Genomic DNA, 21,207 nt, shown 5'->3' on the forward strand with positions numbered 1-21,207 from the left:
GATGGCAGGACTTTCATATGAAGAAAGAATGGATGAACTGGGCTTGTACTCGTTGGAATTTAGAAGATTGAGGGGGGATCTGATTGAAACGTATAAGATCCTAAAGGGATTGGACAGGCTAGATGCAGGAAAATTGTTCCCGATGTTGGGGAAGTCCAGAATGAGGGGTCACAGTTTGAGGATAGAGGGGAAGCCTTTTAGGACTGAGATTAGGAAAAACTTCTTCACACAGAGAGTGGTTAATCTGTGGAATTCTCTGCCACAGGAAACAGTTGAGGCCAGTTCATTGGCTATATTTAAGAGGAGTTAGATATGGCCCTCGTGGCTACGGGGGTCAGGGGTGTATGGAGGGAAGGCTGGGGCGGTGTTCTGAGTTGGATGATCAGCCATGATCATAATAAATGGCGGTGCAGGCTCGAAGGGCCGAATGGCCTACTCCTGCACCTATTTTCTATGTTTCTATTTCCTGTAAAAGTGCTATTCCTTTTTCTCAGTTTCTTCACCTCTGCCACATCTGTTCTCAGTCCAGGACATCGGAGATCTCCTTTTCGTTAAAGAACAGGGTCTTCCTCCCTCTGCTATTGATGGTACCCTCAGCCACATCTCTTCCATTTCCTGTACATCCACACTCACCCTATCTTCCCACCGCCTTAACAGTAATAGAACTCCTCCTGTCCTTAACTGCCACATCACCCTCTGCATCCAACATGTTATCCTCCACAATTTCCACCATCTCAAATGGGATTCTACCCCAAACATATCTTTCGCTCCCCTTTCCATTTTCCACGGGAATTGCTCCCTTCACGATTCCCTTGTCCCTTCCCCGCCCGCAGTAATCTCCCTCTCAGCACTTATCCCTGCAAGTGGACTAAGAGCTACACCTGCCCATACAGCTCCTCCCTCACCTCCATTCAGGGCCCCAAACAGTCCTTCCGGCGAGGCAACACTTCACCTGCAAATCTTCTGGGGTTGTGTGCTGTGTCCAATGCTCCCAATATGGCCTCTTCCATCGTAAACTGGGGTCCACGTCATCAGGCACCCCTGCACCATCCACCACAAGTGGGAATCCCTGGTGGCCAAACTTTTGAATTCTGATTCCCATTCCTGTTCCCACATGCCGATCCATGGCCTCCTCTTATGCCAAGAGGTGGCCACCCTCAGAGTGGAGGAAAGAAACACCTTTTATCCATCTGGGCACCCTCCAACCTGACAGCATGAAAACCCATTTCTCTCTCTGGTAAACAAATTCCCAACACCCTCCCCTTCCTCTATCCCCCACTCTGACCTTTTACTTCTTCTCACCTGTTTATTACTTCTCCATGGGTTCCCCCTCCTTCTCGTTCTCCTACGTCCACTCTATCAGATTCCTTCTTCTCCAGCTCTTGACCTTTCCCACCCACCTGGCTTCACCTATCACCTTCTAGCTAGCCTCCTTCTCTTCCTCCCCTCCCCAACCTTTTTATTCTGGCATCTTCCCCCTTGCTTTTCAGTCCTGAAGAAGAGCCTTGACCTGAAATGTTGACTGTTTATTCTCCTGCTGACCTTCTGAGTTCCTCCAGACTAGGCAGCACATTCAAGGCATCCACCACTCTCTGAGTAAAAAATTTACCCCTCACAACCCCATGAACCTACCCCCTCTCACCTTCAATGCATGCCCTCTGGTATTAGACATTTCAACCCTGGGAAACAGATACTCTCTGTCCACTCTGTCTCTGCCTCTCATAACATTATAAACCCCTATCAGATCTCCCCTCAGCATTTGGCGCACCAGAGAAAACAACCCATATTCATCCAGCTTCACATGACATCACATGCCCTCTAAACCAGGTAGCGTCCTGATAAATCTCTTTGTACCCCCTCTAAAGCCTCAACATCCTTCTTACCTTCAGCCATAAGGCTCTATAATGAGTCAACCTATAGCTGGGCAAGTGTGACTCCCTCCCTCCTAAGCTAACCTTTTAAATTATTTCTTCTTACTTCTTTTTAACCCGTGCAGGCGGGTTTAGAAATAGTAAGACAGCGCAGATCAACACGTGGCTGAAGACATGGTGCAGGAGGGAGGGATTCAGATTTATAGATAATTGGGCAGTTTTCCAGGGAAGCTGGGACCTGTTCCAGCGGGACGGTTTACATCTGAACTGGAGGGGGACAAATATTCTTGCAGGAAGGTTTGATAGAGAGGCCCCCGTGTATTTTAACTAGATACAAGGAGGGAGGGGAACCAGAGTGTAGGGGAGAAGGAAGAAAAAGAAAATAGTGAAGTTGTTTGCACCGCTAGCGATAAACAGAGAGCAAGAGGTGGAAAATTTCTTAAATGCTTTTATTTTAATGCTAGGAGTATTATCAGAAAGGTGGACGAGCTTACAGCATGGATTGATACCTGGAAGTATGATGTGGTAGCTATTAGTGAAACACGGTTGCAGGAAGGGTGGGATTGACAACTAAAATTCCTGGATTTTGTTGCTTCAGGTGTGATAGAATCGGAGGGACAAGAGGGGGAGGTGTTGCATTGCTTGTCAGGGAAAATATTACAGTGGTGCTCTGGCAGGATAGATTAAAGGGCTCTTCTAGGGAGGCTATATGGGTGGAATTCAGGAATGGGAAAGGTGTAGTAACACTTATAGGGGTGTATTATAGACCACCTAATGGGGAGCGAGAATTGGAGGAGCAAATTTGTAAGGAGATAGCAGATATTTGTAGGAAGCACAAGGTTGTGATTGTGGGAGATTTTAATTTTCCACACTTAGACTGGCAAGCCCATACTTTAAAAGGGCTGGATGGTTTGGAGTTTGTAAAATGTGTGCAGGATAGTTTTTTGCAGCAATACATAGAGGTACCGACTAGATAGGGGGCAGTGTCGGATCTCCTGTTAGGGAATTTTATAGGTCAGGTGACGGAGGTATGTGTTGGGGAGCACTTCGGGTCCAGTGATCACAATGCCATTAGTTTCAATATAATTATGGAGAAGGATGGGTCTGGACCCAGGCTTGAGATTTTTGATTGGAGAAAGGCTAACTTTGAGGAGATACGAAAGGATTTAGAAGGAGTGGATTGGGACAAATTGTTTTATGGGAAGGATGTAATAGTCATAGTCATAGTCATACTTTATTGATCCTGGGGGAAATTGGTTTTCATTACAGTTGCACCACAAATAATAAACAGTAATAGAACCATAAATAGTTAAATAGTAATATGTAAATTATGCCAGTAAATAACAAAATAAGTCCAGGACCAGCCTATTGGCTCAGGATGTCTGACCCTCCAAGGGAGGAGTTGTAAAGTTTGACGGCCACAGGCAGGAATGACTTCCTATGATGCTCAGTGCCGCATCTCGGTGGAATGAGTCTCTGGCTGAATGTACTCCTGTGCCCAACCAGTACATTGTGTAGTGGATGGGAGACATTGACCAAGGTGGCATGCAACTTGGACAGCATCCTCTTTTCAGACACTATCGTCAGAGAGTCCAGTTCCATCCCCACAACATCACTGGCCTTACGAATGAGTTTGTTGATTCTGTTGGTGTCTGCTACCCTCAGCCTGCTGCCCCAGCACACAACAGCAAACATGATAGCACTGGCCACCACAGACTCGTAGAACATCCTCAGCATCGTCCGGCAGATGTTAAAGGACCTCAGTCTCCTCAGGAAATAGAGACGGCTCTGATCCTTCTCGTAGACAGCCTCAGTGTTCTTTGACCAGTCCAGTTTATTGTCAATTCATATCCCCAGGTATTTGTAATCCTCCACCATGTCCACACTGGCTCCCTGGATGGAAACAGGGGTCACCTTAGCTCTCCTCAGGACTACCACCAGCTCCTTAGTCTTTTTCACATTAAGCTGCAGATAATTCTGCTCACACCATGTGACAAAGTTTCCTACCATAGCCCTGTACTCAGCCTCATCTCCCTTGCTGATGCATCCAACTATGGCAGAGTCATCTGAAAACTTCTGAAGATGACAAGACTCTGTGCAGTAGTTGAAGTCCGAGGTGTAAATGGTGAAGAGAAAGGGAGACAAGACAGTCCCCTGTGGAGCTCCAGTGCTGCTGATCACTCTGTCGGACACACAGTGTTGCAAGCACACGTACTGTGGTCTGCCAGTCAGGTAATCAAGAATCCATGATACCAGGGAAGCATCCACCTGCATCGCTGTCAGCTTCTCCCCCAGCAGAGCAGGGCGGATGGTGTTGAGTGCACTGGAGAAGTCAAAATCATGATCCTCACAGTGGTCACTGGCTTGTCTAGGTGGGCGTAGACAAGGTTCAGCAGGAAGACGATGGCATCCTCAACTCCTAGTCGGGGCTGGTAGGTGAACTGGAGGGGATCTAAGTGTGGCCTGACTATAGGCCGGAGCAGCTCCAGAACAAGTCTCTCCAGGGTCTTCCTGATGTGGGAGGTCAATGTCACCGGTCTGTAGTCATTGAGGCCACTGGGGCGCGGCGTCTTCGGCACAGGGACGAGGCAGGATGTCTTCCACAGTACAGGAGCCCTCCGGAGCCTCAGGCTCAGGTTGAATACATGGTGAAGTACTCCACATAGCTGAGGGGCACAGCCTTTGATCACCCTGGTACTGACACCATCCAGTCCTGCAGCCTTGCTTGGGTTGAGACGTTTCAGCTGTCTTCTCACCTGTTCAGCTGTGAAGCCCACCGTGGTGGTTTCATGTGGGGAAGGGGTATAGTCATGAGAGCAGGGTGGGGGACTGTGAGGAGGGGTAGGAGGGGAGAGTGGAAGATGTGTTGGTTGGGGGCTGACAGCAGATGGCTCATGTGGGGGATGGGCAGGGGCCACAATGTCAAATCTGTTAAAGAACAGGTTAGGTTCATTGGCCCTGTCCACACTGCCTTCAGCTCCTCTGTTGCTAGTTTGCCGGAACCCAGTGATGGTCCTCATCCCCCTCCAGACCTCTCTTATGTTGTTCTGCTGGAGTTTCCACTCAAGCTTGCTCCTGTACCTGTCTTTAGCCTCTCTGATCCTGGCTTTCAGGTCCGTCTGTATTGCCCTCAGCTCCTCCCTATTTCCATCTCTAAATGCCCTCTTTTTAGCATTCAGGATGTCCTTAATGTCCTTTGTCATCCATGGCTTGTTATTTGAATAACAAAGGACAGTTCTTGTGGGAACATTGCAGTCCACACAGAAGTTGATGTAATCAGTGATGCACTCTGTGAGCCCATCAATATCCTCTCCATGTGGCTCACAGAGTGTCGCCAATCTGTCACCTCAAAACAACCCTGGAGCGCCTCATAAGCCTCCTCCGACCATTTTCTCACTGTCCTCGAGGTTGCAGGCTTACTCTTCACCAGAGGCACATAGCAGGGTTTTAGATGCACCAGGTTGTGATCTGACCTTCCCGTGGGGGGAGGAGAGAGGAGCTGTATGCATCCTTAATGTTAGCGTACATCAAATCCAGAGTCCTCTCCCCTCCGGTTGTACAGCTCACATACTGCGTGAAGTTGGGCAGTGTTCTAGCCATGGTAACCTGGTTGAAGTCACCCGAGATGGTAATGAGGGCACTCGGGTGCTGGGTTTGTAGTCTGGCTATGACGGTGTAAATGATGTTACACGCCGACATCGGGTTGGTAGAGGGAGGTATGTACAGAACAACCACAATTGCATGCGAGATTTCCCCTGGCAAATAATAAGGCCAGAGTCCGACAGCAAAAAGTTCAATATCCGGGCTACAGATACGTTCCTTGACCATAATATGCCTAGGATTGCACCATCTGTTATTTACCAGAACTGCCAGCCCCCCTCCTTTACACTCAATAGAGAAATGGAGGTCATTTAAAGGTGAAATTTTGAAGGTACAGAATCTTTATGTTCCTGCTAGGTTGAAAGGAAAGGTTAAAAGTTTGAGAGAGCCATGGTTTTCAAGGGATATTGGAAACTTGGTTCGGAAAAAGAGGATATCTACAATAAATATAGGCAGCATGGAGTAAATGAGGTGCTCGAAGAATATAAAGAATGTAAAAAGAATCTTAAGAAAGAAATTAGAAAAGCTAAAAGAAGATACGATGTTGCTTTGGCAAGTAAGGTGAAAATAAATCAAATGGGTTTCTACAGTTATATTAATAGCAAAAGGATAGTGAGGGATAAAATTGGTCCCTTAGAGAATCAGAGTGGATAGCTATGTGTGGAACCAAAAGAGATGGGGGAGATTTTGAACAATTTCTTTTCTTCAGTATTCACTAAGGAGAAGGATATTGAATTGCATTGGGTAAGGGAAACAGGTAGGGAAGTTATGGAAACTATGATGATTAAAGAAGAGGAAGTACTGGCGCTTTTAAGGAATATAAAAGTGGATAAGTCTCCAGGTCCTGACAGGATATTCCCTAGGACCTTGAGGAAAGTTAGGGTAGAAATAGCAGGAGCTCTGACAGAAATATTTCAAATGTCATTAGAAACGGGGATGGTGCCGGAGGATTGGCGTATTGCCCATGTTGTTCCATTGTTTAAAAAGGGTTCTAAGAGTAAACCTAGCAATTATCTGCCTTTGAGTTTGATGTCAGTGGTGGGTAAATTGATGGAAAGTATTCTTAGAGATGATATATATAATTATCTGGATAGACAGAGTCTGATTAGGAACAGTCAACATGGATTTGTGCGTGGAACGTCATGTTTGACAAACCCTACTGAATTTTTTGAAGAGGTTACTAGGAAAGTTGACCAGAGTAAAGTGGTGGATGTTGTCTATATGGACTTCAGTAAGGCCGTTGACAAGGTTCCACACGGAAGGTTAGTTAGGAAGGTTCAATCATTAGGTATTAATTTTGAAGTAGTAAAATGGATTCAGCAGTGGCTGGATGGGAGACGCCAGAGAGTAGTGGTGGATAAATGTTTGTCAGATTGGAGGCCGGTGACTAGTGGTGTGCTCAGGGATCTGTACTGGGTCCAATGTTGTTTGTCATATACATTAATGATCTGGATGATGGGGTGGTAAATTGGATTCGTAAGTATGCAGACAATACTAAGATAGGTGGCGTTGTGGATAATGAAGCAGGTTTTCAAAGCTTGCCGAGAGATTTAGGCCAGTTAGAAGAGTGGGCTGAAAGATGGCAGATGGAGTTTAATGCTGATAAATGTGAGGTGCTACATTTTTGTAGGATGATCAAAATAGGACATACATGGTAAATGGTAGGACATTGAAGAATGCAGTGGAACAGAAGGATCTAGGAATAATGGTGGATAGTTCCCTGAAGGTGGAATCTCATGTGGATAGGGTGGTGAAGAAAGCTTTTGGTATGCTGGCCTTTATAGATCAGAGCATTGAGTATAGGAGTTGGGATGTAGTGTTAAAATTGTACAAGGCATTGGTAAGGACAAATTTAGAGTCAACAAAATAGAGCGAGTACAGAGAAGATTTACTAGAATGTTACCTGGATTTCAGCACCTAAGTTACAGAGAAAGGTTGAACAAGTTGGATCTTTATTCTTTGGAGCGTAGAAGGTTGAGGGGGAACTTAATAGAGGTATTTAAAATTATGAGGGGGATAGATAGAGTTGACGTGGATAGGCTTTTTCCATTGAGAGTAGGAGAGATTCAAACAAGAGAACATGAGTTGAGAGTTAGGGGGAAAAAGTTTAGGGGTAACATGAGGGGGAACTTCTTTACTCAGAGAGTGGTAGCTGTGTGGAACGAGCTTCCAGCATAAGTGGTTGAGGCAGGTTCGATATTGTCATTTAAAGTAAAATTGGACAGCTATATGGACAGGAAAGGAATGGAGGGTTATGGGCTGAGTGCAGGTCGGTGGGACTAGGTGAGAGTAAGCGTTTGGCACGGACTAGAAGGGCCGAGATGGTCAGTTTCCGCGCTGTAATTGTTATATGGTTATATCTATAATGCTACTACCACACTGTAATTTCCTTTGAGATCAATAAAGTGTCCCTCTATCTTCCCAGAGTATAAATCTCCTTCATACAAAATAAACTTGGAAATACATATTTCATCCAAATCCCAAATTTTAGATTGAGATAGCGAGAACTCATCTGTGCCTGGGAGATCCAGCAGCACCCATTCCCTCCGGGGATAGTGTAGTTCATTGCATCCATCACTGTCTCTGTACCTAGAATGCACCACGAGGTCGGAGCCAGCCTATCCATCAATGTTTCAGCGATATACATGCGCCCCAGAAGTGGTGCCAGCTCATCAGCAGATATCGCCATGGGGCACTGGTGTAGACCACGTGGCAGAGGAACAGGGAGAGGACCGCGTCTGTCCCGGCTGCAAGGCCACCATGTCTCCACACCTTGCAGCGACTGTACCTCACTCGCAGTCCTGCTGAAACCGTCGCCCGATGCCCACCGATGGCACAAGCTCTCCGTTCCGTGCAGTGGCACGCTCCCCATGCCCGCGTAGTCGATTTGCGGAGATTTCTGGGTAAGAACCAGGGCAGTGAACGTGTTACCGGCTTCCCTCTGCCAAATGGAACTGACCCAGTTCCTCTTCTTCATGAGAACTCAATAGGTTTCAATAGGTACATTTAATATAGCACAATACAGGCCCTTCGGCCCACAAAGCTGTGCCGAATATGTCCTTACCTGAAAAATTTCCTGGGGTTACCCATAGCCCTCTATTTTTCTGAGCTCCATGTACCTGACCAGCAGCCTCTTAAAGGATCCTGTCGTTTCTGTCTCCACCACTGTCGCCGGCAGCCCATTCCATGCACTCACCACTCTCTGCATAAAAAAACTTGCCCCTGACATCTTCTCTATACCTACTTCCAAGCACCTTAAAACTGTGCCCTTGAGCTAGCCATTTCAGTCCTGGGAAAATGACTATCCACACGATCAATGCCTCTCATCATCTTATACACCTCTATCAGGTCACCTCTCATCCTCCGTTGCTCGAAGGAAAAAAGGCCGAGTTTACTCACCCTATTCTCATAAGGCTCCCCAATCCAGACAACATCCTTGTAAATCTCCTCTGCACCCTTTCTATGGTTTCCACATCCTTCCTAGTGAGGTGACCAGAACTGAGCACAATACTCCAAGTGGGGTCTAACCAGTGTCCTATATAGCTGCAACATTACCTCTTGGCTCCATGCAGAATATGACCTATCTACAACCACTCTTTGCCTTCTGTGGGCAAGCCAGTTCTGGATCCACAAAGCAATGTCTCCTTGGATCCCATGCCTCCTTACTTTCTCAATAAGCCTTGTTTGGGGTATCTTGTCAAATGTCTTGCTGAAATTCATATACACTACATCTACTGCTCTACAATCATCAATGTGTTTCGTCACATCCTCAAAAATTTCAGTATAGCTCTGACCTGTCTTTGACAAAGCCATGTGGAATATTCCTAATCACATTATGCCTCTCCAAATGTTCATAAATCCTGCCTCTCAGGATCTTCTCCATCAATTTACCAACCACTGAAGTAAGACTCACTGGTTTATAATTTCCTGGGCTATCTCTACCCCCTTTCTCGAACAAGGGAACAACACTTGCAACCCTCCAATCCTCCGGAACCTCTCCCATCCCCATTCATGATGCAAAGATCATTGCCAGAGGCTCAGCAATCTCCTTTCTCACCTCCCACACTAATCTAGGGTATATCTCATCTGGTCCTGGTGACTTATCCAATTTGATGCTTTCCAAAAGCACCAGCACATCCTCTTTCTTAATGTCTTTCTGCTCAAGCTTTTCAGTCCATTGTAAGTTACCCCTACAATCGTCAAGGTCCTTTCCTGTAGTGAGTACTGAAGCAAAGTATTCATTAAGTACCTTCGCTACCTCCTCTGGTTCCATACACACTTTTCCACTGTCACGCTTGATTGGTTCTATTCTATCAGGTCTTATCCTCTTCCTCTTCACATACTTAGAAGTGCATGGTCATGAGCTTTGGTAGAGAAAATAAAGGGAGAGACTACTTTCTAAGTAGGCAGGAAATTCAAAACTCAGAGGTGCAAAGACTCTTGGGATTCCTTGTACAGGTTTCATTGGTGGTGAGGAATGCAAATGCAATGTTAGCATTCATTTCATGAGGACTAGAGTACAAAAGCAAGGATGTAATGCTGAGGCTTTATGAGGCATTGGTGATAGCACACTTGGCAAATTGTGAGCTGTTCTGGGCCCCTTATCTAAGAAAAGATTTGCTAGCATTGGAGGGGGTCTAGAGGAGTTTCAAGAGAATGACCCCAGGAATGTAAGGGTTAATGTATGGGGAGCATTTGATGGCTTAGAGCCTGTACATGCTGGAGTTTAGGAGAATGGGGTGGAGGGGGGGAGTTCTCATTGAAACCTATCAAGTATGAAAGGGCTTGATAGAGTGGAGGTAGAAAGGATGTTTCCTACAGGGGGCCATTTAGGACCAGAGGGCACAGCCTCAGAACAGAGGAACATCCTTTCGGAATAGAGATGGGGAAAATTTTCTTTAGCCAGAGGGTGAATCCGTGGAATTTATTGCCATAGATGGCTGTGCAGGCCAAATCATTGGGTATATTTAAGGTGGAAGTTGATAGGTTCTTGATTAATCAAAGGTTAAAGGGAGAAGGCAGGAGAATGCGGCCGAGAGGGATATTAATCAGCCATAATGAAACAGCCTACTTCCCATCCCCATCCCTTCTGTGTCACCCCTCACCCTATCTCTGGCTCCTTCCCTTCATGTTCACTTCTGGATTGTCTCCTCTCCCTTCACCCCTATCAGTGGTTCACCAATTTACCCCCTCCCATCTGGTCAGCCCTTCCCCGTCACACCTGCCCATTCCCGCCTCAAATTCACTCCGTTCACCCCCTGCCAGCTTTCACACTGCCCCTCTCCATTTCATAGTAGCCCTCTTCAGCCACCCAACTCTGGGTTACCTCCTCCCCGTCTCCCCAGACTTCACTGGGTCACCCTTATGCCCTCCACTCGTCTATAGGTCGTCCCATCCTTCCCATGTCTGGGTTACACCCTTGCACCAGCCCCTATCTCCTCTGCACCCCCCTCATCTATACAACACCCTCTTCCCTCTGTGTGTTGCCTCTGCCCACTTGTCTCGGGGTCACCCAACTTTCCCCAACCCTCTCAGCCCCACTTCTCTAGGTCGGCCTCTTACCCCCTCCCTCATTTCTGCTTTACTTCCTTTTTATGCCCTGCTCCAGGGTTTCCCGTTCACCCCCCCCCGCCCTGAGGCTTCAGTTCACACCCTTTGCCCCTCTCCCCACTTGTGGGTCATCCTTTAACCCCTCATTACCATCCTTCCATCTCTAGTTTGCCCCCTTCCCAGCTGTTCATGCTCAGTGCACTGTGCCCTGTTCCATCGTCTATAGGTTGTACACTTCCCTTCTCCCTCCCCCATTCCCCATTTCTGCACCACCCCTTCCCATCTCATCTCTTTGTCTATGGGTTGACCCCTTACCCCCACCATTTCTGGATCACCCTGTTTTCCCACATCTCTGGGCCATCCCCTCACTCTCCCCATCCCTTCACTCTTCCCACACATCTCTAGGTTGCCCCTACCTCCTCACACCGTGTCTAGGTAGCCATTTCCTATCTCCGGGTCACACCTTACCCCCTCTACCTTTTCTAGGTCTCTCGCACAGCATCTGGGCTGCCCCTTTCCACCCTCCCCAACCCATCATGCCCCCTCCTTCTGCCTTCCCCACATCTATTGGTGAAACCCTTTCACTTTCATCTTTCTTTCCACACCCCAAGTCTCAATCCTTGCGTTCCCCGCCTTCCCCCATGTCTCTTGCTCATCATATTCTCCCATCTGTGTTACCAACTTCCCCCTTTCTCTGTCTCTGGACCTCCCAGACCCTCATCAGATCTCAATGCCACCCTCATCTCACATCGCTGGGTTGCCCCCCCCAACCCACTCCGTGTCTGGGTCGCCCCTCTCACATGTGTTTGGATCCACCCCTTCCCCGCTTCCCTGCCCCATTCTCTGAGTCACCCATTATCCTCTTACCCAAGTATCTGTGTCTCCCCTCTAACCCGCCTCCCCAATCTCAGCACAGCCCCTCACTCCCCCATCTGGAGATCTCCCCTTCACCCTACATCCTCCCCCAATTTTTTGCTCTCCTTTAAACACCCCCCTCCCCATCTCTAGGTTCCACCCTTTCTCAGGTTGCAGCCTTTCCCCGTTCCCCCCAATACATCAACCCATCCCAGGGTTGCACCTTTGGCTCCTCAAGTGTCTCATTCTCCCCCCAGTTCTTTTGGTCACCCCTCAGCCCAGCTCTGGGTTTCCCCTGTCTGCTCACCCCCTTCCTTCCCAAGTCTCTGGGTCACCTGCTACTCAACTCTCCTGATGCTTTGTCACCCTCCTTACCTTCATCCATGTCTCTGGGTCACCCTCTTCTACCTTCCCCTGTCTGTTGAATGGACCCTTTGCACTCTGTGCCCCAGCCTGTCTCTAGGACACCCACCGCCTTCCCCTGTCGATTGGAAGTACCCTTCCTGGTTGCGCCCCCACCCACTGCTGGGTCACCCACTTCCACCTTCCTCCCTCCCTCTCTAATGGATGCACCCTTTCCACACCATCTCTGGGTCACCACCTGCCCCCTCCCATACCCAATCCCGATTCTGGATCACTTACTTCCCCCTTCCCCATTAGTCTGCCCCATTCCATCTCTGTGATGAACCATTCCCCTCTCCTCCCCCCATCCCGTCTCCGAGATGCAAATACCCTGTCCTCTCCTTTCCCCCTCGTGCAGCTTCCTCTTCCCCTCCCACATCATCCTTCCTCTCCCTCCCACTCATACACCATCCCTCACTTTCCTCTCCTCCCTCTTTCATCCTCCTCTTCATCTTCCACCACGCCCTCCTCTACCCAACACCTCTTCCTCTTCCCCTTCCTACTCCCTGCCCCTTCTCACTCCCACTCCTCCCCCAAACCCTCTCCCTACACCATCTCCCCTGCCCTCTTCTTCGCTCCCCCACAACCCCCATTCCACAGCTTCTCTACCTCCAATATCTCTCCCACTCCTACCCTCTTCCCTTGCTCCCTTTCCCCTTCTCACCCTCCTCCCAACCATCCTACCCCTCCCTTCACCTCCGCTATCATACTCCCTAACCCAACTTTACACATCCTACCCCAAAATCCTCCCCCTCCCTCCTCACCCCTCCACCTATGCCCTCCTTTCACTCCCTCTCCCTCTCTTCCTTTACCCTCCCATTCTCCCTTCTCCAAACACACTCGCACTTCTCTCCTTATCCCCTCCTCATTCCCCCTCACTGCCCCCGCCTCCCCATTATCTTCTCTCCCACTTCACCCTCCTCTCTCCCCAATGTTCCTCCTTTGTCCACCCCTTCTCCCTTGCCCCCACACCCTCTCAAATCCCTCCCTTTCCCATCTTTCTTACCTCTCTACCATTAAACTCTCTCCCGCTTCCCTGTCCTTCCCCCTCCCCCTACCACATTGCCTCTTTCCCTTCCCCCTTCTGGCTGCTCAGCCTTTCCCCTTTCCACACTCCCACTGCCCTCAATCTCCCATTTTCCCTTCCTTCCCTCCCTCCCTCATCTCCCTGCCCCTTCCTCTGCCCCTCCTACTTCCTCCACCCACAAGACCATAAGGCATAAGTGGAGAATCTGACCATTCGACCAATTGATAATGCTTCACCATTCGACAATGTCTGGTTTATTTTCTCAACACCATTCTCGTGTCTTCTCATGGTCAACGTTGCCATCCTAACTAATAAAGAACAAATCAATCTCTGTTTGAAATATGCAAACACGAGGAATTCTGCAGATGCTGGAATTTCAAGCAACACACATCAAAGTTGCTAGTGAACGCAGCAGGCCAGGCAGCATCTCTAGGAAGAGGTACAGTCGACGTTTCGGGCCGAGACCCTTCGTCAGCGGAAGTTAGAGAAGTCGATGTTCATGCCATCAGGTTGGAACACCTATGCTCTAATGCCCCACCTCCCCCTCGTACTTTATCCGTTATTTATTTATATACACACATTCTTTCTCTCACTCTCCTTTTTCTCCCTCTGTCCCTCTCACTATACCCCACCCCTTTTCCTTCTCCCTGGGCCTCCTGTCCCATGATTGTCCAATATTCCTTTTGCCAATCACCTGTCCAGCTCTTGGCTCCATCCCTCCCCCTCCTGTCTTCTCCTATCATTTTGGATCTCCCCCTCCCCCTCCCACTTTCAAATCTCTTACTAGCTCTTCCTTCAGTTAGTCCTGATGAAGGGTCTCGGCCCGAAACGTCAACTTTGATGAGCTCTGTTTGAAATATACCCAGTAACTTAACCTCCAAAGCTGAACTTGGCAATGAATTCCACTGATTCACCACTCTCTGGTTAAAGGTATTCTTCTTCATCTCTGCTCTTAATGGTCATCCCTGTATCTTGAGGTTGTGCCCTCTGGTCTGAGACCCCCAAGCTACAGGAACCAACCTCTCCACATCCATCTAGGCCTTTAACCATACGATAGATTTCAGTGAAGTCACCCTCATTCTTCCAACCTCCAGTGAGAAGAGGCCCATCAAACAGTCTGCATGAGTTAACCCTTTAATTCCGCGATCATTCTCATGAACCTCCTCTGGACCCCCTTTTGGAGCACATCCTTTGGAGCTCACAATACTCCAAGTGCAGTCTGACCAGTGCCTTATGAAGCCTCAGCATTACATCCTTGCTTTTTTATTCTAGTCCTCTCGAAGTGAATGCTAACATTGCATTTGCCTACCTTACCTCACATTCAACCTGCACGTTAACCCTCAAGAAGTGACTCCCAAGTCACTCTGCGCTTCTGATTTCAGCATTTGCTTCCCATTTAGATAATGTTTTATGTGTTTATTCCTTCCACCAAAGTCCACGAACATACACTTCCCTATCTACACTATATTCCATCTGCCACTTCTTTACCCATTCTCCTGATCCATCCAAGTCCTGCTGCAGACTCCCTGCTTTCTCAACACTAACTGCCCCTCCACCTATCTTTGTATCATCTTCAAACCTGGACACAAAGTCACAGATTCTGCCATCCAGATCATTAAATCTCACACATGTGGGATTTGACCAAAGACAGGGGTCACTTTGCACTACAGTGCAAGAGTGTTCATTTGGTGCATCAAAAGTCAAACTTACAGAAATTAGTGAAAATAGCAAAAAAAAAGAAAACAGCCAATATTTACAAAAAGATATCTACCAGAAATCACAATAAATAGCTCCATACTAATGTTGTCCATTGTGGATTCCTGGTAGTCCCGGCCTCTCTCTACCACTGAGAGCACCCTTTTTTTGAGGCCCCATGACATAGTATCATTAATTACCCACAAAGTTAATTTACGACTATACATGATACACCCCACAAGGTCATTCAATTCAACTTATTTAATTGTCATTCAACCATACATGAATACTCATAAATACAGCTGAAAGAGACAGCCTTACTCCAGGGTCAAGATGCAAAACACAATACCAACAGTCACACACAGCATGTACAAGATTGCAAGCACAAATGGTATCACAATCATGCAATAAAAGTCCAAACTTGTGGAATCAATCTTCAATGGACTACAATCGAGCCAGTATCCTGTCAGGTGAACACTGGGGGGAAGGGGCAACACCAACTCCAGCCTGGACGCCACGCCACACCGTTCCCAGTGAAGCAGCCCAGCTTGGATGCTTCCCTCAGGCGACACTGTGGCTTGAGGCCCAGTGCTCGAATATACATGATAACAAGCACAAGCAGGCCCACTTTCAATGACTGGTGTACAAGGACACCCAGGTCTCGTTGCACCTCCCCCTTCCCTAATCGGCCACCATTCAGATAATAATCTGTTTTCCTGTTTTTGCCACCAAAGTGGATAACCTCACATTTATACACATTAAATTGCATCTGCCATGAATTTGCCCACTCACCTAACCTATCCAAGTCACCCTGCATCCTCTTAGCATCCTCCTCATAGCTAACACTGCCACCCAGCTTCGTGTCATCCGCAATCTTGGAGATGCTGCATTTAATTCCCTCATCTAAGTCATTAATATATATTGTAAACAACTGGGGTCCCAGCACTGAGCCTTGCGGTACCCCACTAGTCACTGCCTGCCATTCTGAAAAGGTCCCGTTTATTCCCACTCTTTGCTTCCTGTCTGCCAACCCATTCTCTATCCACATCAATACCTTACCCCCAATACCGTGTGCTTTAAGTTTGCACACTAATCTCCTGTGTGGGACCTTGTCAAAAGCCTTTTGAAAATCCAAATATACCACATCCACTGGTTCTCCCCTATCCACTCTACTAGTTACATCCTCAAAAAATTCTGAGATTCGTCAGACATGATTTTCCTCTCACAAATCCATGCTGACTTTGTCCGATGATTTCACCGCTTTCCAAATGTGCTGTTATCACATCTTTGATAACTGACTCTAGCATTTTCCCCACCACCGATGTTAGGCTAACTGGTCTATAGTTCCCTGGTTTCTCTCTCCCTCGTTTTTTAAAAAGTGAGGTTACATTAGCCACCCTCCAATCCTCAGGAACTAGTCCAAAATCTAAACAGTTTTGAAAAGTTATCACTAATGCATCCACTATTTCTTGGACTACTTCCTTAAGCACTCTGGGATGCAGACCATCTGGCCCTGGGGATTATCTGCCTTTAATCCCTTCAATTTACCTAACACCACTTCCTTACTAATATGTATTTCCGTCAGTTCCTCCATCTCACTAGACCCTCAGTCCCCTACTATTTCCGGAAGATTAATTATGTCCTCCTTAGTGAGGACAGAACCAAAGTAGTTATTCAATTGGTCTGCCATGTCCTTGTTCCCCGTGATCAATTCACCTGTTTCTGACTGTAAGGGACCTACATTTGTCTTAACCAATCTTTTTCTTTTCACATATCTATAAAAGCTTTTACAGTCAGTTTTTATGTTCCCTGCCAGTTTTCTCTCATAATCTTTTTTCCCTTTCCTAATTAAGCCCTTTGTCCTCCTCTGCTGGAAATTTCTCCCAGTCCTCATATAGCTGGAAATCTGAAATAAAGCAGAATATGTCAACACACTCAGAAGGTCAGGCAGCATCTATGGAGTGAGAATCCAAGTTAAGGTTTGGGGACCCTACACTGGCACACTGAGGCTAAAGGGCTTTTTTTCCCTGCTGAATGTCTCTCGGGTGATGCTCAGGGTCCTGAATGTCACAGGCTACCCTTTTCTCTTAAGTCATTCCTAATTCCTGAGCAATTGCCCAGGCAGACACAAGAGTCAAGTGCCAGGAGAGGGGTCTCAGACCGGGAGAGTCGGGGCAACTGTGCGACGACTGAACCTGCCAGATTCTGACCACATAGGTGTCTCCATCTTCTGCCGTTTGGATCACATGGAAACTGACCAGTCGCACTTGCATCCACAGTGGTGAAGTGTTTTGAGAGGTTGATGATGAAATACTATCAACTCCTGCCTGAGAGGTGACTTGAAACTGCTCCAATTTGCCTATTGGCACAGCCGATGCCATTTCTTTACCCCCTCACTCAATCCTGGAACATCTGGACTGCAAGAATGCAGACATCAGGATGTTCTTTATCAACCGCATCTTGGCGTTCAATACTAACATCCCCTCAAAACTAATCAACAAGCTTCAATGCCTTGACCTCGATACCTCCTTGTGCAATTGAATCCCTGATTTCTTCAGCTGCAGACCCCAGTCAGTCAACATCTTTTTCACAATCTCCATCAGCACAGGTGCACCACAAGGTTCCCCTACTCGACTTGCTTTACACTTATGACTGTGTGGCTAATACCATATTCAAGTTTGCTGATGCTACCACTGTTGTAGGCCGAATCAAAGGTGGTGACAAGTCAGCAGATAGAAGGGAGACTGAAAATGTAGCTCAGTGGTGCTACCACAGCAACTGCTCACTCAATATCAGTAAAGCCAAGGAGCTGATTGTTGATTTCAGGAGGAGGAAACGGGAAGTCCATGAGCCAGTCCTCACTGGGGGGATTCAGAGGTAGAAAGGGTCAGCAACCTTAAATTCCTGGGTGTTATCACTTCCGATAAGACCATAAGACCATAACACAAAGGAGCAGGAGTCGGCCATTCAGCCCATCAAGTCTGCTCCACCATTTTATCATGAGCTGATCCATTCTCCCATTTAGTCCCACTCTCCCGGTTTCTCACCATAACCTTTGATGCCCTGGCTACTCAGATACCTATCAATCTCTGCCTTAAATACACCCAATGAGTTGGCCTCCACTGCTGCCCGTGGCAACAAATTCCATAGATTCACCACCCTCTGGTTAAAAAAATTTCTTCGCATTTCTGTTCTGAATGGGCGCCCTTCAATCCTTAAGTCATGCCCTCTCGTACTAGACTCCCCCATCATGGGAAACAACTTTGCCACATCCACTCTGTCCATGCCTTTTAACATTAACTTAAGAACCTGTCCTGGGCCCGGCATGTAAGTCCAATTACAAAGTAAGCATGGCGGTGCCTCTACTTCCTTAGGAGTTTCAAAGATTGGCATGTTACCTGAAACTTTGACAAACTCCTATAGATGAGTGGTGGAGAGTATATTAACTGGCCGTATCACAACCTGGTATGGAAATACGAATGCCCTTGAATGGAAAATCCTACAAAAAGCAGTAAATTTGGCCCATTCCATCGTGGGTAAAGTCCTCCCGACCATTGAGCACATCTACAGGGAGCGTTGTCGCAGGAAAGCAGCATCCATCATCAGGGGCCCCCTCCCTGTATTTTGAGGTTGTGCGCTCTGGTCTGAGACCCCCACGCTACAGGAACCAACCTCTGCACATCCATCTAGGCCTTTAAACATACAATAGATTTCAGTGAGATCACCCTCATTCTTCCAACCTCCAGTGAGAACAGGCCCATCAAAAACACTTTTTAGGTTAACCCTTTCAGGAAAAAGTTACAGGAGCCTCAGGACTCACACCACCAGGTTCAGGAACAGTAATTACCCCTCAGCCATCAGGCTCTTGAACCAGAAGGAATCACTTCACTAAAATGTCCTGCAATCTACTCCTTCATCTCATGTTCTCGATATCTATTGCTTATTTACTTATTATTATTATTTCTTCTTTTCTTTCTTTTGGTATTTGTATAGTTTGTTGTCTTTTGCACACTAGTTGTCTGCTGTTGGGTGCAGTTTTTCATTGATTCTATTATGATTATTGGATCTATTGAATATGCCCACAAGAAAACGAATGTCGGGATTGTACATGGTGATATAAGTGTACTTTGGCGATAAACTTACTTTGAACTTTGACTTCACCTCACCAACTCCGCAATATGTCCAGGAAATAAAACATGGCGCATTCAGAGTAATGTCTGTCCTCCCTATATTTGATCTACTCCCACTCTGTAATGTCAATGTCCGACACCACTCTCTCTGGTGCTTCCTCACTCTCCCTGGCGCTCGCCTGCTCTGGGAATAATCTCCTCTCAACCCCAGCCTCTCTCCTTATAGAAACATAGAAAATAGGTGCAGGAGTAGGCCATTCGGCCCTTCGAGCCTGCACCGCCATTCAGTATGATCATAGCTGATCATCCAACTCAGAACCCTGTACCTGCCTTCTCTCCATACCCCCGATCCCTTTAGCCACAAGGGCCATATCTAACTCCCTCTTAAATATAGCCAATGAACTGGCCTCAACTGTTTCCTGTGGCAGAGAATTCCACAGATTCACCACTCTCTGTGTGAAGAAGTTTTTCCTCATCTCGGTCCTAAAAGGCTTCCCCTTTATCCTCAAACTGTGGCCCCTCGTTCTGGACTTCCCCAACATTGGGAACAATCTTCCTGCATCTAGCCTGTCCAACCCCTTTAGAATTTTATACGTTTCAATAAGATCCCCCCCTCAATCTTCTAAATTCCAACGAGTATAAGCCTAGTCAATCCAGTCTTTCATCATATGAAAGTCCTGCCATCCCAGGAATCAATCTGGTGACCCTTCTCTGTACTCCCTCTATGGCAAGAATGTCTCTCCTCAGATTAGGGGACCAAAACTGCACACAGTACTCCAGGTGTGGTCTCACCAAGGCCTTGTACAACTGCAGTAGCACCTCCCTGCTCCTGTACTCGAATCCTCTTGCTATGAATGCCAGCATACCATTCGCCTTTTTCACCGCCTGCTGTACCTGCATGCCCACTTTCAATAACTGGTGTACAATGACACCCAGGTCTCATTGCACCTCCCCTTTTCCTAATCGGCCACCATTCAGATAATAATCTGTTTTCCTGTTCTTGCCACCAAAGTGGATAACCTCACATTTATCCACATTAAATTGCATCTGCCATGAATTTGCCCACTCATCTAACCTATCCAAGTCACCCTGCATCCTCCTCACAGCTAACACTGCCGCCCAGCTTCGTGTCATCTGCAAACTTGGAGATGCTGCATTTAATTCCCTCGTCTAAGTCATTATTATATATTGTAAACAACTGGGGTCCCAGCACTGAGCCTTGCGGTACCCCACTCGTCACTGCCTGCCATTCTGAAAAGGTCCCGTTATTCCCACTCTTTGCTTCCTGTCTGCCGTGTTATGTACATGGCGTTATGTACACGGTCTCCTCTGGAACCCTCCCTGCTGTGTTCTCCCTCATACCACCTACCATCCAGCCTTCAATCCCCTTTCTCTCATTCACTCCCTGGCCCCCCCATCTGCTATCATTCTCTCACTGTTCCACTTTACCTCAGTCACCTCACGATCCCCCCTTCACTGTCCTTCAAACATTCCCTTCTCCCCCTCACTGTCCTTCTCACGATCGCTCCTCTCACTGTTCCTCTCTTTCCCTCACAGTCCTTCTCTCCTTCACTGCCTCACCCATCATCCTTCTCCCTACGTATCTCCCTGTCACTCACCTCTCCCCACTGTGCTCTCATTGAACCCACACTGTCTCTCTCTAATCTCACTGATTCCTACCCACTCCTCAGGTTCTCCCTGTCTCCTCACTGACTCTATCTCTCCTTGTCCCCTCACTGTTTCCACTCTCCTCCCTCATTCTCCCTTCCCACCATTACTGTCTCTCCCTGTCCCCTGAATTTCCGTACGCCCACACAGCCTCTCCCTGTCTCTTGCCTCACTCTCCCTTCCCAACAACAATGACTCTCCCTGTCCCTCGCTCCCTCACCCTCCCCACCATCACTGACTCTGTCCCTCCCTCCCTCACCCTCCCCACCATCACTGACTCTCTCTGTCCCCTCCCTCCCTCAGCCTCCCCACCATCACTGACTCTCTGTCCCCTCCCTCCCTCACCCTCCCCACCATCACTGACTCTCTCTGTCCCCTCCCTCCCTCACCCTCCCCACCATCACTGACT

General features: G+C 47.6%; 1 protein-coding gene across 1 annotated transcript in view; it reads right to left on the reverse strand.

The window, feature by feature from the left end:
- The window catches only part of LOC140204406 (uncharacterized), a 102,629-nt gene that overhangs the window by 14,125 nt on the left and 67,297 nt on the right, over positions 1 to 21,207 (reverse strand). Inside the window, 1 exon segment of the mRNA XM_072271127.1 lies at positions 8,117 to 8,370. Within this exon segment, the coding sequence (XP_072127228.1) occupies positions 8,117 to 8,370 (254 nt within the window).

Source organism: Mobula birostris, chromosome 10, assembly GCF_030028105.1.
Source record: "Mobula birostris isolate sMobBir1 chromosome 10, sMobBir1.hap1, whole genome shotgun sequence".
Classification (NCBI taxonomy): Eukaryota; Metazoa; Chordata; class Chondrichthyes; order Myliobatiformes; family Myliobatidae; genus Mobula; species Mobula birostris.